A 15,295-nucleotide genomic window follows, 5' to 3' on the forward strand; every position below is an offset into this window, starting at 1 on the left:
TACAAGGACAAAGTTGCATCATTTTAAATATGAGGATCATTTGAATAAATCAGTAACTGCCTGAAGTCTAAAACCCACAGCCATCAAATGTTGCATTTGGCCTTCAGACGTTCTCTGCTGAATGTAACCAGCTGTAAACTCTCTTCATCCATTGTTCTTGATGGTTTTCTAAATCATGGAAATAATTCTGTCATCATCAAACCCACTTTTTGCATCAGGGTCTTTTTGGGTCTCATCAAAGGAAAAGCAGTGAAAAGGCACCAAACACAAGTTCAAAACTTGGAAAAACTCCAGATATTTTGTATGTTTAGTTTGTGATGGGATAACAAAGATAAAAGTGGCTGAAACTTACAATTCCTTAAATTTAAGCTGAAAGTCTGATTTGATGATTTCAAATCCACAGAGGTGAAATCTGTGTCATTGTCTGAACACTGATTGGTGCAAATGCCAAGCCAACATCTGGAGTTTAGTTTGAATAAGTGACCCAGCATGGACTATGTTTGGGAATACACAAGCTCAAATGACTTTGGAACAATATGAAGTTTTATGAGTCTACTTATAACGGGAAAACGTTGCATATCTGCATTTACCTGCCAATACCTGCACACGTGTGTGCACGTGGTGTCAGTATTCTCCTTTTCTATTAAATCTCAAAGTGCACAAACAAAGAGAAAAACTGATATTTATTAATGCAGCTCAGACAGTTACTGTACAGCAAACGGCGTTTGAGTCGGACCAGCAGACGAGCAGTCCCTCCCTCCCAGTGTAACAGGACTGTGGCGTCACAGCCACCTGTAAACTACACACCTGTAACCCGACTCAGCGCCTGCTTGTGCAACATTAAAATGAACAGAGTTTAGAGGAGGTTAGAAACTGCCGGCTGTCCTCTCAGCATCAATAATCATCAGCTACAAAGTAACTTTCAAACAAACACACGTTGAAATAGTGTTTCAAATATCAGTGTTGCATTAGTGCACATAATAGACGGGGAGCTCTCTCCGACATTGAACTGCTTTGTACAACAAGAATGACGCAGTGAAGAGGAATGTCCTGGAAATGCAAAACACCTGGAATTCAGTGATGATCAGTCGGCTTCTGTTTTCTCCCGTTCCATGATATTGAAGCATTCCCTCCAGCTGAAACGCCGACTAGCCCTCCAGCGACAGGACGGCCCTCGATTCGTGAGGCTCCTGGAGGAAATGTGTGAAATGTGGAGCTGAAAATGATGTCCAGCAAAAAGTCAAATGACATGGTTGTTCTGTATGGGCAGAGATGGTTAGGACGACTACAAGAAAGGAGCAGAGGAGAGGCTCTTATGGCACAGCTGACGCTCTCCGACAGTTCAAACAGTCGATCGCTTCAGTCATTAACAGAAAAGGCAGCCACGTGAACGAGGAACATCAACTTGAACCACTTGAATAACAGTGCAGAACACACACACATTCACACGCACACACATAAAGTACACGTGGCATTGGTCCGAGTCCAAAGGCTGATGTTAGTGTCAACCAAAGAGTAAAGCAGGGGAGTTGGCACCGCACTGCAGCTTATATCTGCTAAACGAGCACCAACACGCAAAACGGAACGTTTTATTTTGGCTAATTTTCCAACAATTTTTATTTCTCTCCTCTGAAATCAAAAAAGCAGCTTGTTTGAATTTGGCGCCATCTGCTGTTGGTCTCATAAAGTAGACCCACGTGACTGTATTTAAACATAAGTGAACGGCTCAGAGCCAACACTCATTTATGGACTAAAGGATCAACATGGAGACGATATTGTGTAAAAATAATGTTCCCACAACAAAGGACGAAGAGGGCGTTGGCACCTTTGTGCAACTGGTCTATTTAACAGTAGTGGAGCAATACTGCAATAAGTATGCATTAATCCTACTTATTAATGTTCGAGGTTATAGATTTTCATAAGAAGAACGCAGCCTGTGACATCTCCAGCTAAAAACAAGGAGATGAACAAAGCTAAAAACATGCAACTAATATGTCTCAAACACGTCGTATTATCAGTTTTATATTTATAAAATAACTGAGAATTAGAGGCCACTCCTGTCACGACCAGAGATATCTAAGAAGAAGAAAAAAAAGCCTTTATCTGCAAACAGGAGAAAATAAAACTCGATTTAGAAATTAAAAACAGAAAAGATTACAAAGTCATGACTATAAAAACATTAGAGTTAGAGGGGGAAACAGAAACTGGTGGCTGTCACTTTGGCCCTTCAGCGTTTGGACTCCACCACATCGATCACACACTGTGCTTACCTCAACATCTAAAGAGATGACATTCAATTTCCAAAGAGTAGAAAAGAAATTTAAGAACTTTGCCTCGTGTGTTTTTGCTGTACAAGATTATTAAAAAAAAATTACTAATCAGTTATACATATTTATAAGACAACATTGTTTACGTTACATTAATATAAAGAAACACAAGTTTCGTATTATTCTCATTTGTATGCAGTATTCCTTTCTCAGAGCGCGTGCGGATATTTCTGCACTGAGGATTAAACGTATAAGACCCCTGTGATCGAAACACAGGTGCTGAACTCGGGTTTACTTTCAAGCTACCAGAAAACTTCACACAACATTGCTGCAATAGCGACATCTGGCCACAAGGTGGAGCGAAGAGACCAAACTAGGGTTCAGCACTGAACTTCTTCGCCCGTCTGCTCTGATCCACTGTGAAGTGGACAAGGTTAATATTTCCCTCAAACTCAGGCAGATGGTCCATTCAGTCCCCCCGCCTGGTTCTTCCCACAGTTTTTGGCTATTTTCGGTCCAGGAAGCTCCGTGTTTCCGCCTAATGGAAAAGGAATACTGCATTTTTGCGCTTCTTGCTTCTTCAACTTGTGTTCCTCAGCTCTAGTGTGCATCCTGCAGGGGCGAGGGAGGGCGAGGGAGCTTGGTCTAGGCAGTGCCTTCCTTCGGAGAGGACGGGGTCTGGGATGTGGAGCTGGAGGAAGAGGATGCAGAGCTCTTCAGGGACCCGAGAGTCTTGCTGAACCAAGAGTTCTTATTGGCTTGAATCTCAGTCATCAAAACTCCCCGCTGATGCTCGAGCTCCTGCAGAGCCACAGAAGGATTCAGTCATTAATGAGAGCACTGAGCATGAGCAGGTTTATCACTGTCACATAGCTGTGCTTTAACACTACAACTCTTCACTCCTTACAAAGGGTCACATGGTGGCCTGCAGTGGGCTCCATGCTTCTGTACATGCTGTTGTTTTATGTTATTAAGCTTACAGTCTTTATTTGTCACAGCAGAGACAGAAAACAGACGCAGGAAGTTGAATTACATACAGTAAATTACCTGCTGCTGCTGCTCAGCCTTCTGTGCACGTGATCCAACAGCCAATCGGATCATCAGCAACATCTCTGTGTTTTAGCTGAATGTTTTTACAGCTTTTGGTTGGATCACGTGCTTGGCATGCCTCCCTGAATACACTAGATGCCGTTAACACCTGCTGACCTGAATGCGGCACTTTGCCTCCACCAGCTGTAGTTTGGTCTGTGCCAGCTCCAGCTCCAGCTGTCTCAGCTGCTCCTTCAGTCCGTCCTTCTCCTCGTCGTGTGGCTCCGAAGACGTCTTGTCACCGCCAGGAGACGAAGTCTGGAGGGACCCGAGTGTGCTAAACAGGCCCCTGCAGTTCTGACAGCCCATCACTTTGTTCTGCAGGGGGGGGGGGGGTGAATAGAAACACACAGAGTTACTACGACAACACTAATATTCAAAGCCTGATCATCACTGCAAAGGTTTAAAATTCACTGTTTGTTATTTGTGACGGATCTGATGTTTGCAGTGAAAACGGTGCAAAGATGTTTTTCAAGCTGGTCTCAGAATGAATCCTCAAACCTGGTTTATTACAATCACAAGCTGAACTTTGACACAAACAGTTTCAATGATTTCCAGCTGCTTTATGTCCCGTACAGCATCCTGATTACCACGATGTGATGTTGCACCGTATCACATTTAAGGAGATCTGAGAGTCCTTTATCCAGGCCCGAGGCGGTACTCTGCTAGACCCACACAGAGCACCACTTTGTGCAGTCAAGTCCTTAATGGGTGTGATACTGCACAAACCTGAACTTGCCCGAGTGCTCAAAGGTCTTTTGGTCTCTCATGCAACTGTGGTTTTCCTTCGGACTTGGCAAGTCTCCTAATTTGCATCTGAAGCACACTTTGCATTAAAAGGATCGTCTCACCCTGACGATGTCCAGCTCCTCTTTTGTTGCCGCCTGTTGTTTTTCCAGCCTGGTGCTCAGCTGGGAGCAGATCTGTAACCCAGAGAGGAAACTTGTTTATGTTTGACTTTAACAAGGTAATAATACATATATCAATGTGTGCAGTTCACAGGCTGTAAATGAGAAGACACCAGCAGACCTGTTTGTATTCAGCTATGATTGCTGAGGTTTTCTTGATTTCCAGCTCTGCTTTTTCCAGCTCCCTCCTGAACACCTCCTTCAGCTGGGACAGAAAGAACAAGATGTCAAAATTATTATTTTAAAACAAAAAACTAATGAGAAAGATGTGCCGACTGTGCATAACTACACAACTGAGGTGTTTAACACAGTAACTTTACCTGGATTTGCTCTTTTAGAGCCCGCTAGTAACCATCGACTGGTGACCCATATATGATCTCTCCAGTAAATAAAAAACTGGGATTTTTATTTACTGGGTGTTGCTCATGTGTAACTGGTTCATTATTACCAATTACACAGAAAGAAAATCAGCCCTAGACCAATGCATGAGCTGGGGCCCCCTGGTGGGCTGCACAGGTACTGCGAGTGGGCCACAGTAACAACAGAAATTCAGTTCAACTTATTTATATAAAAAGAAAATATTATTATTGTGATATTACTTAAATGTAATGCTCTGTATTGACCTTTGTGTCCCAGTGGCAGGGTTAGGACATACAGGGCTTTCTGTTGTAGTTTGCTCAGAGCAGGGGTGGGCAACTCCAGGCCTCGAGGGCCGGTGTCCTGCAGGCTTAAGACGCATTCTTGATCCGACGGTAATGAACTAATTATTTGATTCAGATATGTTGACCCAGTGTGAGATCTGAAACCTGCAGGACACCGGCCCTCGAGGCCTGGAGTTGCCCACTCCTGCCTTAGAGCGAAGATTTAACATTGGTTGGCTGGTTTTTGGGGGCCGCAGCACTCTTGACTTTGGGAATGGCCGATTTAGATTGCTGATACAGGGCCTGCTTTATTTGATCACTGCTGTAATTGCACAGCTTACTCTGGTGTTTTCTGGTCACTGATGTAACCTGTTAAGCGTCACTCATCGCAGCAGTGTGGATGTTACCTGAGCCGTCTCCTCCTCGTGTCGTTTCTTCTCCTCCTCCGTCTCCACCAGACGTTGCTTGGTGGTCAGCAACTCTTTGTTCAGAACATCGGCCTTGTCTTCTGCCTGAGTGCACGTACACACACACACACACACACACACACACAGTGTAGTAAACAACGTGCACACAAGCAGCAGACTACACAAACACCTGCTCCTTTACAGGATCGCACCGTTTACTACGCTCATTAATCTGGTCGCTTGCTCGTTTTCACACCGCGCAGTTCGTCTGAGCTCTACTTGGAATACTTCCTCTGCTACGTGAGGCTGTGCATGAGCCACGTTCCCTTTACTGAAAATTCACCAGACAGATTTCGTAACAGGAGTCAGCAGGTTAAGACCAATTCTGACCGAGTCGAGCATTTGCATTCTCACGTGTGCTTATTTATGTAAAACTGTCCACGGCTACAGCACATGTGTAAACACAGCTCCGGTTTCAGAGTGTTTGGAGGTTTCGTAGACTTTTTATTACCTGGTCAAGGTCATTCCGAAGGGCGATTTTACTGGTGACCAGTTCGTGTGCCAGGTCATCGTTCTCCTGTTCAAGTCGCATGCTGGCCTCCTGAAGGCGACGGTTCTCCCGCTGCAGACACAAACGCACACAAATCAAATATACTTGTAAAGCAGGGGTGTCAAACACAAGGCTCGAGGGCCACAATCGAGCCAAAACAATGCTCCAGTCTGGGTCGCCAGAAGGAGGGCATACATCTTTTACTTTTAACTGTATTTCCACATTTTTACAGCTTTTGCTACACTTATACTGCACCGAAGTCATTAAATATTAGAAAAGCAATTTACATTTATTTTGATTTGTGTTTTAATTCATAAAAAAAAAATCTGTATTTCTTACAACTTAATCCCAAAGACTCATGCTGACAGATTTATAATATAATAAGGTTGTTGTGCAGCCACAACAACCTGGTGCTGAGCGCCCAGAAGACAGTGGAGATTATTTTGGACTTCAGGAAGCACGCAGCCCCACTCCCCCCCATCATCCTGACTGACACCCTCATCACCACTGTGGACTTATTCCGCTTCCTGGGTACCACCATCACCCAGGACCTCAAGTGGGAGCCCACCATCACCTCCGTCATAAAGAAGGCCCAGAGGATGTCCTTCCTGAGGCAGCTGAAGAAATTCAACCTGCCAACACGAACGATTGCAGTCATCGAGTCCATCCTCACCTCCTCCATCACCGTGTGGTACGCTGGAGCCACTATCAGGGACAAACAGAGACTGCAGCGTGTTGTGCGCTCTGCTGAGAAGGTGATTGGCTGCAGACTCCCATCTCTGCAGGACCTGTACACCTCCAGGACACTGGGGCGTGCAGCTCGGATCACAGCTGACCCTTCTCACCCTGGACACAGTCTGTTTGACCTGCTCCCCTCAGGCAGGAGGCTCCGGTCCATTCGCACCAGAACCTCTCGCCATAAGAACAGTTTCTTCCCCTCTGCTGTTGGACTCATGAACAATAACCATATGACTGTTCGCACCACTAACACATGATGCTACACTGTGTTCACTGCATCATTCTATTTTTGCACTGATCCCCACCTGCATTCATATATATATCTACTTAGCACGTTTAATTTTTATTTTTATGTTTATTTAAGCGTTGTTTGACAGTATGTTTTGCACAGAAGAGTGGCGTGTACGTGTGGAGGAGATCAGATAAATATGGAGGCGCGAGGTTATGAAGTGCTTTGACAGTAAGAAGCAGGAGGTGAACTGGAAGCTAACGGAGCTGTTTAAGAACAGGTTCAGTCGATCTAATTCCTGCTTTTTGAAATAACTGCAGTTTAAGGAGAGACTCATGAGGCAGACCACAGAGAAGAGAAGTACAGTAATCTAAACGAGATGTGACAAGAGCATCGACAAGTACAGCGGTGCTGTTTGGAGTGAGCGAAGGACGAAGGCGGTTAATATTACGAACATGAAAATATTTATATGTGCTGTGAAGGAAAGAGAGCTGTCCAGGATGAGACCACGACTCTTACCTGAGGGGAAGGTGTGACATGGTGTCGATGGATAATCAAAGCATTTCTTTACATGTAGAAAAACAGACGTATGGTTGAAAAAAGCAGGTCTTATATATGACGATCTCTGAGTTGTGATTTGATGCTGTATAAATGAAATGAAACTGGATTGGCTAACAGACATCCCTGCTGTACGGTCTGTGAGGTTCATCCAGACTTAGTGTTAATATAATCATCACATGACCACAGTTTAACTCCACCAAAAGGGGTTATTGTGACATTACAGTTATAGGCGGCCGTGTCAGGCTCAAGTCCTCACTGCAGACCATTAGCTGAGTCTCATGACTGCTGCCTGCCTTTAAACAGGCTCACATGACGACCATGAATGGGACAAAACTGTTGTGATGGTTGTGAGCAGTCATCTGACCTGATATCCCGTCACTTTTCCCCTGCCTGCGTCTCCGTACGCTATGATATGAAAACAAATGGTTCATCTGAAAGCTCTGAAAAGCTTATCTGTTATTTACAAACAGCAGCAGGAACTTCAAAGACAAAGAGGAAAAAACATGTTTGATTGTTGTGAGATCAGCTGTGTTACCCACACACGTGTCATCATTTAGAACGATGACACATCTGATGGTTTACAACAAGACCGTGAACTACTTTAGTCAGCGTGGTGTAAAGTACACAAACACATAAAGGAAGTCACAGTCAGAGATTCAGGACTCGGCATTTTAAAACGACACATCATAAATATAAATGAAATGATAGTTTTTGGGGCAGAAGCTTACCGAGTGTTTTCAAATCGAGCCTCCAGTCGCACGCTTTAACACATGATCCTGACACGAGCTTCCCTTCTCTGCTTGACGCTGCCCAGCCCGACTCTCCCCTCCCTCCCTTACATTTATCTGCTTTTAGTAATAATTCAGTTTGTGTTGCAGATAAAAAAAGTACATCTGCTTGGACACAAAAGAAGCCAGTACACACTTAAACTGGGGTCTGAAGCCTTATAGAAACATTGTTACATTAGCAACAAAATAACTACATAGAAATAATTACATTTTACGAGCAGCAACACTTGTGTGTTTTTTGTGTTGTTGTTGTGGAGGAGAACGTCTTTGTGCTGTTTACAGAGACGCTGCCGCTGCTTCAGCAGCTTATCTGTGATAAACTCTTCCTTCCTCTAAAAGCAGCAGCTTACACACCAACGTGGCACTTTTGCCTTTAACAAGCAGATTCAGATGTAATTTGGGTTTTGGGGGGGGGATGAAAGCTGTCATGGTTGTTTGTGTCTTGTGATTAGATCAAATGCTGCTTCCATAGTTTTACTTGGAAATTTAAAGGAGCAGCTTCAGACGGCCACCTCACTGTTCAGGCGCTGCAGGAAAGTCACATTTACTTTGTTCTCAGTGACAGTGCTGCACTCGTCTCCTTCCCATCATTGTCTTTAATTATTTTAGTGTTAATAGCATTTATCATATACTGTGCACATTTATGTATTCCATTTTACTGACTAGAGAAATACTGCCTGATGTGCTTAACTGAGCAAAGGCAGGTTTACTACTACGAGGCACTTGTGCATCCAGGTTTGGGCCTAATTGTGGGTAGAAACATGAAACCAAGTGGAGGTAATTCTTCATTGTCACATGACGCTTACATGAAACATCCACTCTTTACTCTGGCGCTCGCCTTACTTTCTGAGTCATACAGTAACACTGTCCTGTTCAAGCAGCTGGACGGTCTCTTTGTGAGCTTCCAAAAATAAAACTTGTCAGAATCATTAAATATCTGCCTCACACAGTTTGTTTTACCTCAGGAAGAACAGAGAAAGATAAACTCAGTGGATACAAACCTTTGCAACCACAACAACCCAGCAGCTCAGCCCAAAAATACATTTTTATTAATAGCAGGGTCGATGATGAAGAAAGTCAGCGCAGCGAGAAAAGTCAAATTTCACGTCAGAACAGTTTTAAAAACAGACCAAACAGCGATGTGCCCATTTCTAATCTTGGAATCACGGCTAATTTTATCTATAAAAGCAGCTCCTTCATCAGAAACGTAAAGAGCCGAGTGCTGAGCACTTTAGCTCGGGGAGGCTGCTTTCATGCAACGTGATTGTGTAACAAAGAGGGAGATTTAAATTCCACACCTGGCGGGATAAATACAAAAAAGCAAATCGAGGTGAATCTTATCTATACGTGCGTGCGTACCTGGTATCGTTCGATGGGGTCTTCTTGTTGCAGCTGGCTCTCTCTCAGAGTCTGATATTCCTTCTCAAACTTCTTCAGCTTTTTGGTCGGGACCTGAAAACAACAGCAAAGTTAATTAAATCATCATTTTACTGTTGACTTTGTTTACTTGGCCTGATAAAAATCTCAGCCCATCCCAGTTGTTTGTGAGCTGGGGGGAGGGGGGTGGGGATGCGTGGGAATAGGGAATTGGATAAAACAGTCAGTAGCTCTCAGCTCTTGCATCATCTTCCTGAGTCGGCGGGAACCATCAGCTACTTCTCTCTGCACCAACGCTGCTTTCATGCCTTCGTTCCATGACAGGAATAAGCAGCAGGGGTCAAAGGTCAGAGTCAGGTGTCATGTTGAGAATCAAACCAACGGGGCTTCATGAAACAACATCCATGTGATGTGTCACGGGACATCACCCCAAAGCGATCAAACTCCAAACATCGCTGCCGAGCTGGTGCGGTGTTGTGGCTTGTGTTGCACAGTTTCTACTCGCTATTGCTCCATCTGCCTTTATCAGTGTTAATATCTGCTGCACATCTGCGTGTTGTTCTGCTACTTTCCCATGAGATATCATTAGAAAACAGGAAAAAGAAACCAAAAACCCACACCCACGTTCACAAGCTTTACAATGTACTGTTATAAATCAGCAAGTCGTAACCGTGGATCAGAAACGTCCAGTTCACGCTGCACGCTGCGTGATAGACACGTTACAGGGGAACTGTGCTGTCGGTGCATGTGCTCAGGGCTCACTATGTGAAATCATTTCAGCAGTTTTGTTCTGCAAAACCAGTCACAGCAACTTGTAAAAAGCACCAAATCCATCATGAAATGATTTAGATTCATTATCAGACTGAAGGTTTTAACAGACTCGACCGGCGATCAGTGAAGCTTGAACTTTCCCATTCTGCTTGGAAAATGTCAGGAAGCATTGCCAAAGTCCTCGACACCAAGAGACGGCCAAACACCAGAGCTTTACTCGCATATTTCACTACATTAGGTGTGTGTGTGTTTCTGGTTTAGGTGGGTGGTAACGTTATCTCCCCTGTGTGGAAACAGCGTTGCCATAGCGCCAACTACCAGGGCTGGGGATTCCAGGTCGGTCACAGTCACATGACCCCCTCCTCTGAGACTGTAGTAGTATGTGCATCCTCCACTGCTGCCTGTTTCACACACTATGTTACACTGAAGGGGAATGAATGAAGCTAGCAGCGCTCACAGCCTCACCGGAGTAATAGTGCGAACTCCAGAAACAACCAGAAAGATAAAAGACTTCCTTATTTGGAAGGAAAGTATTTGTACTGGAGGACGTTGTTCAGTACAGGAAGTACAAAAGCTATCTGAAGTACTCATGAGAATGCACTGTACATTTAAGATTGGATATTAGAAATGATAATATAGATAAAAAGAAAACACCTCAGCATCCAGGAGTATTCTCGCTTAGCTTCAATACTGCAAAATGTTTCTCCAGTAATACTGAAGCTGGTGTACAAGCATTAAAAAGGAGCTCAGTGTTTGAACTACACAGCAATGTAAGTGCCCACGTCACAGGTTACATCCTGGAAAATGAGCCAACACAGCGCAGCAGTATATTAGCTTAAAACAAGGATAAAAATCACGCTGCACATTTCCATTATGATTAAAAGCCAGAGGAGGGACTGACTAGTTATTAAGACCGCCCACCTGGGCAGTCATTACCTGTCCTTGTCAATGACCTGCGAGTTAACCCTCGACTTTACGACTCAGGCATCGCTACGGCGAACGTCACGCTGTTATCTATTGGACACTCAATTCCCGAGCAGATAACAGCTCTCAGACTCGTTTTGTCGTTATCTGTGTGGGAAGAAGGAGCAGCCTGGTCTCTGCCGGCTGGTTAATAATCGCTTTATTGTAACAAAACAATGCAGACAAATTGAATGTGGTGTTCTCCTGCAGGGCTGCCAGATTCATTTCAACTACAGATTCACTGCGTGGCGTTTTGGACGCCGCCAAGCTGTCCAGTGTTTCTCACTATGGAGTTTGACCCTGTGGGTCTGTGTGCGTCAGGTGAGTGAGCAACGATGAGCTGCTGCAGGTGCATTTTTAACCAGCTGATGCTTCAGTCCAGCAGCAGCGCTGGATTAAGAGGTTTCTCTTGGTCAGCTCCTCGGACGCCAAGTTTAAAACAATATTTAAAAAGAGCCAGCTTCCATCTCAGCTGATTTATACGTAAACCTGATACGAAGCAGCCATAAATTATTGTACAAACACAATCTGAATATGTGCGAAAGAGAGAGAGAGGGTTTCAGCGAGGGCGAGGGAATGACTCATGCTTCCTGAGGTTTGCTGTTTTAAATAAACCCCCCTCTCTGCTGTGTCGCATTCACTTTCCTTTATTGTCTCATTTCATCCATTCAGGCGTTCTTATAACGTAATCTAACCAGTAACAAGCTGCACACACTCCAGGCTTCCTGCGTGCGATGGCGCCACACAGATTTCTGCAGGATAACTGAAGTTAGAAGTAAACGGGCGCATTTATTCAGTCTTTACTGCAGTTTCTGCGCGGCTGCTCATGTAACTCTGCTGCATTTCCCTTTACTCTCCTCATCTCACAGCCAGCCAGCTTCACTGTTTGTTTCTTAACATTATCACTGAGTCAGCCAAACTATCACTGAAGAAATGTGTCTTACGCTGCTGCTGTTATAACACCCGCTGCCCTCAAACAACACCCGTAAAACACACAAACATTACAACACAACTGTGTAATGAAATGTGCAGGCTTTGTTAGAAGCAGCAATCCAGTCCTGCTGTAGCTACAATCAAACAGCACCGCCGCCTCCATAACCTCCAGTTTTCCTCGAATTCATTTTGACATCATAAAACGACGACATTCACGTATATGCTCCCAGCTGACTTTTTCCCGAGAATTTAAATCATATTTTCCTTCACAGTGAGCCAAAGTGTGTAAAATAACCCGTAAATCTTTCATCGTTCGCAGTATTTTAAGGTTCGCAGTATTAAAGGGAAGTGCTCTGCGTTTTACACTCCGTCATACACACGACGCAGCATTTCGACCTTATCAGCAGGTCTGTGCATATTCTCTCGTTTGTCAGGTGATATGCATGTGTGTAGTTACGAGTCACGCCCTATATTATGTGTTGTGTGAAACGGGCCAAAAGAGACATTTCACTGGCTGGAAAGTCAAAAATGATAAAATAGTTTTCAGATGTAAAGAGCTCAACCACACGAGCGAGAGCGCAGGACGATCCGAGCGCTTTCTCAAAGATCACAGGGCCACAAAACACAATATGGTGGAGAAAAGTCGAGTGTCCGCAACTGCAATGTGTCGACTGCACAGAGACACGAGCGCTGAGAAAGACGAGCTGCAGGGCTGAGACGATGAAAGGGCTCGGAGGACCACGTGGGCGGGACAAGCAGGACGAGACTGGTGTGTGTGGTGACACTGGGATGAAAATAACCTCCCCATCCTACCACCACACAGCAGTACAGCAAGGAGTAAACTGACCTGTATGCCAGACGATACTCCATTACACGTAACACAAGTACTCCATTACATGGTCAGCCAGGCCCTGGCCTCAGGCCCCCGTGACCCGACCTCATCCTCACGTCGGTTCAATTCTGCTCACATGTTTGTATAACAGCACTTTGGACTGACTGTGCTGATTAATAAAACAGATAAAGAAAACAATAAATGATTTGTAATTATTACTGTTTAATAACTGACTGCAGGCAGTACATGCTGGCATTCCCAGTAAAACATATATCCTGTTTTTTATATTTTAGGAATTTCAGGGGCGGATCTGTTTAGCAAGCTCGCATGAGCTGCATCACCTTGCTGAAGGCCACTTGAGTAACACACACTGTACCCACTGGACTCCATCAAACTGGGCTCCCTGGCACTGTAAATATCAGAGGGTCCACTCCGATCAAGGGAAAAGCAGAGATTCCTGGCGCTGCAGCAAAATGGTCCCAGGCCCACTTTTAGATTCCTGACCTGAATCGCTGCTGCAGAAAATGGAATTGGTCCCAAACCTCCAAGATCAGACTCAAAGAACGGAAGAAGGGTGAAGTCCACTTACAAGAAGGAGCAGCCGAGGAAATGAGGACGACACCAGCTGGACATTTGAGCCAAAGAAAAAAAAAAAAAATAGGGCACGTAATTCAATTAAGCGCGTGACGGAAACACACACGTCTCATTGATTCCAAATTAAGATCAGTAATTGAAACAAAGTGACTGTCACGAAGCAGCAGTGACTGACAAACCTCAAATATCTGACACACTTTCAGAGGGAAAGGAACAAACACCCACACGCTCACACACGTGTTTACACCGTTTAACATACGGAAAGAAAAATGCATTTTCAGTAATACCGGCATTTTCCACCTCTGTGCATGACGCAGGACGCTTAACGGTTAAAAAAATAAAATACGGATAAGAAAGCGACAACAGATTAGAAAAGAAAAGCAGCTACAGCAGCAGGTGAATTCAAATGTTCCTGTTCTAAACACTGCAGTAACTAAGAGTCATTGGAAACATGAGGCCAAACTGTTGTACTGCAAGACATCAGAACAGACCTACCACTGGTCTGGGAGCTCGGCGAGGTCTGGAATGGGCAACCAAGCACGCCAAGGTGTCCTCCTCACCCGGTCGGTCGACTACGTGAGCATCGTACGCCACCATGATAGACACCTCCTGCATCATCTTGACTCCCGCTTGCTCCCGGCAGCAAGGAGGAGAGGAGGAGGAAAAGCGGGAGAGTGCAGCCGACAGGTTTTGTTCCTGGCAGTGAGCGGAGGAGGCGAGCGGCTGCCTTCGAGTCCCTCAGGAGCCGAGCCCCGCCCAGTGAGAGGAGGAGAGGTGGGGGCAGCGAGAGAGCAGTACAACACACCTGTTTGTTTCTCTCTGTAACGCTAGAAGTGTGTGACAGAGGACGATGAGTTTGCTTTTTCTTCCCTTCCACTGAGTGAGTACTTCCCTGTTGCTGCTGCCTCGCTTCTCTCATTTGTGCCTCTCTCGCTATCGCTCGCTGTCCTGATCTATCTCCAGCTCTTTTCAGGCTGCAGATTTCTGTCTTCTGTTTCCTGCAGCTGGTAACAAAAATACAGATAAAGGCTCGTTCACACATCTGCACTGTTTACGTGAGAGGTTAGGGGACATAGGAAGGAAGTTGTCAGATCAACCACAGTGACATGACGTTCTCTGTTGCACATCGCTCCAACAGCACAACCCAGGAAGTGAAGTGACAGCAAATACAGAGCTGTCCTGGAAGACGCCCGAACACTCTTAATATTCTCTGAAAGGACCCAGAGCTGAAATCTACACGTGAAACCCACATATGCATGAACAAGCTCCTGCTTTCCTTTTTCTTTAAGCGTCTTTGGAGCTTCAGAGTCAACAGTTTTCCCTTCTGTTATTCTCTCAGTCTTATCCACTCAATGTGATGCAATAGCCAGAGCTAAACTGTAGGGTTATAGTTTGTAGTATACTTTTTACTTTTACTGAACAACACTAATTTAAATCCTGGTGTCAAATTACTCTTTTAAAAGTCAACAAAGTTAAAGTTTAAGTAAAATGAAGTAGTTAAAAGTTAATATTTACTAGCTAACCAGCCAGGAGTTGGTCTAACAGAGTCTACAGACCGGTCTGCTGTGATTGGCTGGTCTTCACTCAAACTGAATAAGTAACCGACACCAAGGCACAGAGAATGAGACCGGACAGAGCTGACCAATG

At 44.7% G+C, this 15,295-nt stretch overlaps 1 protein-coding gene across 4 annotated transcripts in view; it reads right to left on the reverse strand.

The window, feature by feature from the left end:
- Window positions 1-665: 665 nt before the first annotated feature.
- The window catches only part of rabgap1l (RAB GTPase activating protein 1-like), a 106,104-nt gene continuing 91,474 nt past the window's right edge, over window positions 666-15,295 (reverse strand). For 3 of the 4 annotated variants that reach the window (XM_039600622.1, XM_031739759.2, XM_031739758.2), the window contains 7 exons: window positions 9,538-9,630; window positions 5,824-5,934; window positions 5,313-5,417; window positions 4,386-4,469; window positions 4,208-4,279; window positions 3,474-3,674; window positions 666-3,068 (listed from right to left, as the gene is read on the reverse strand). In XM_039600622.1, the coding sequence (XP_039456556.1) occupies window positions 2,913-3,068; window positions 3,474-3,674; window positions 4,208-4,279; window positions 4,386-4,469; window positions 5,313-5,417; window positions 5,824-5,934; window positions 9,538-9,630 (822 nt within the window). In that variant the 3' untranslated portion in view covers window positions 666-2,912. Of the gene's footprint in view, window positions 3,069-3,473; window positions 3,675-4,207; window positions 4,280-4,385; window positions 4,470-5,312; window positions 5,418-5,823; window positions 5,935-9,537; window positions 9,631-14,143; window positions 14,687-15,295 lie in introns of those variants that run through there. The other variant, XM_031739762.2, reaches the window with a different exon arrangement.

Source organism: Oreochromis aureus, linkage group 17 (assembly GCF_013358895.1).
Source record: "Oreochromis aureus strain Israel breed Guangdong linkage group 17, ZZ_aureus, whole genome shotgun sequence".
Lineage (NCBI taxonomy): Eukaryota > Metazoa > Chordata > Actinopteri > Cichliformes > Cichlidae > Oreochromis > Oreochromis aureus.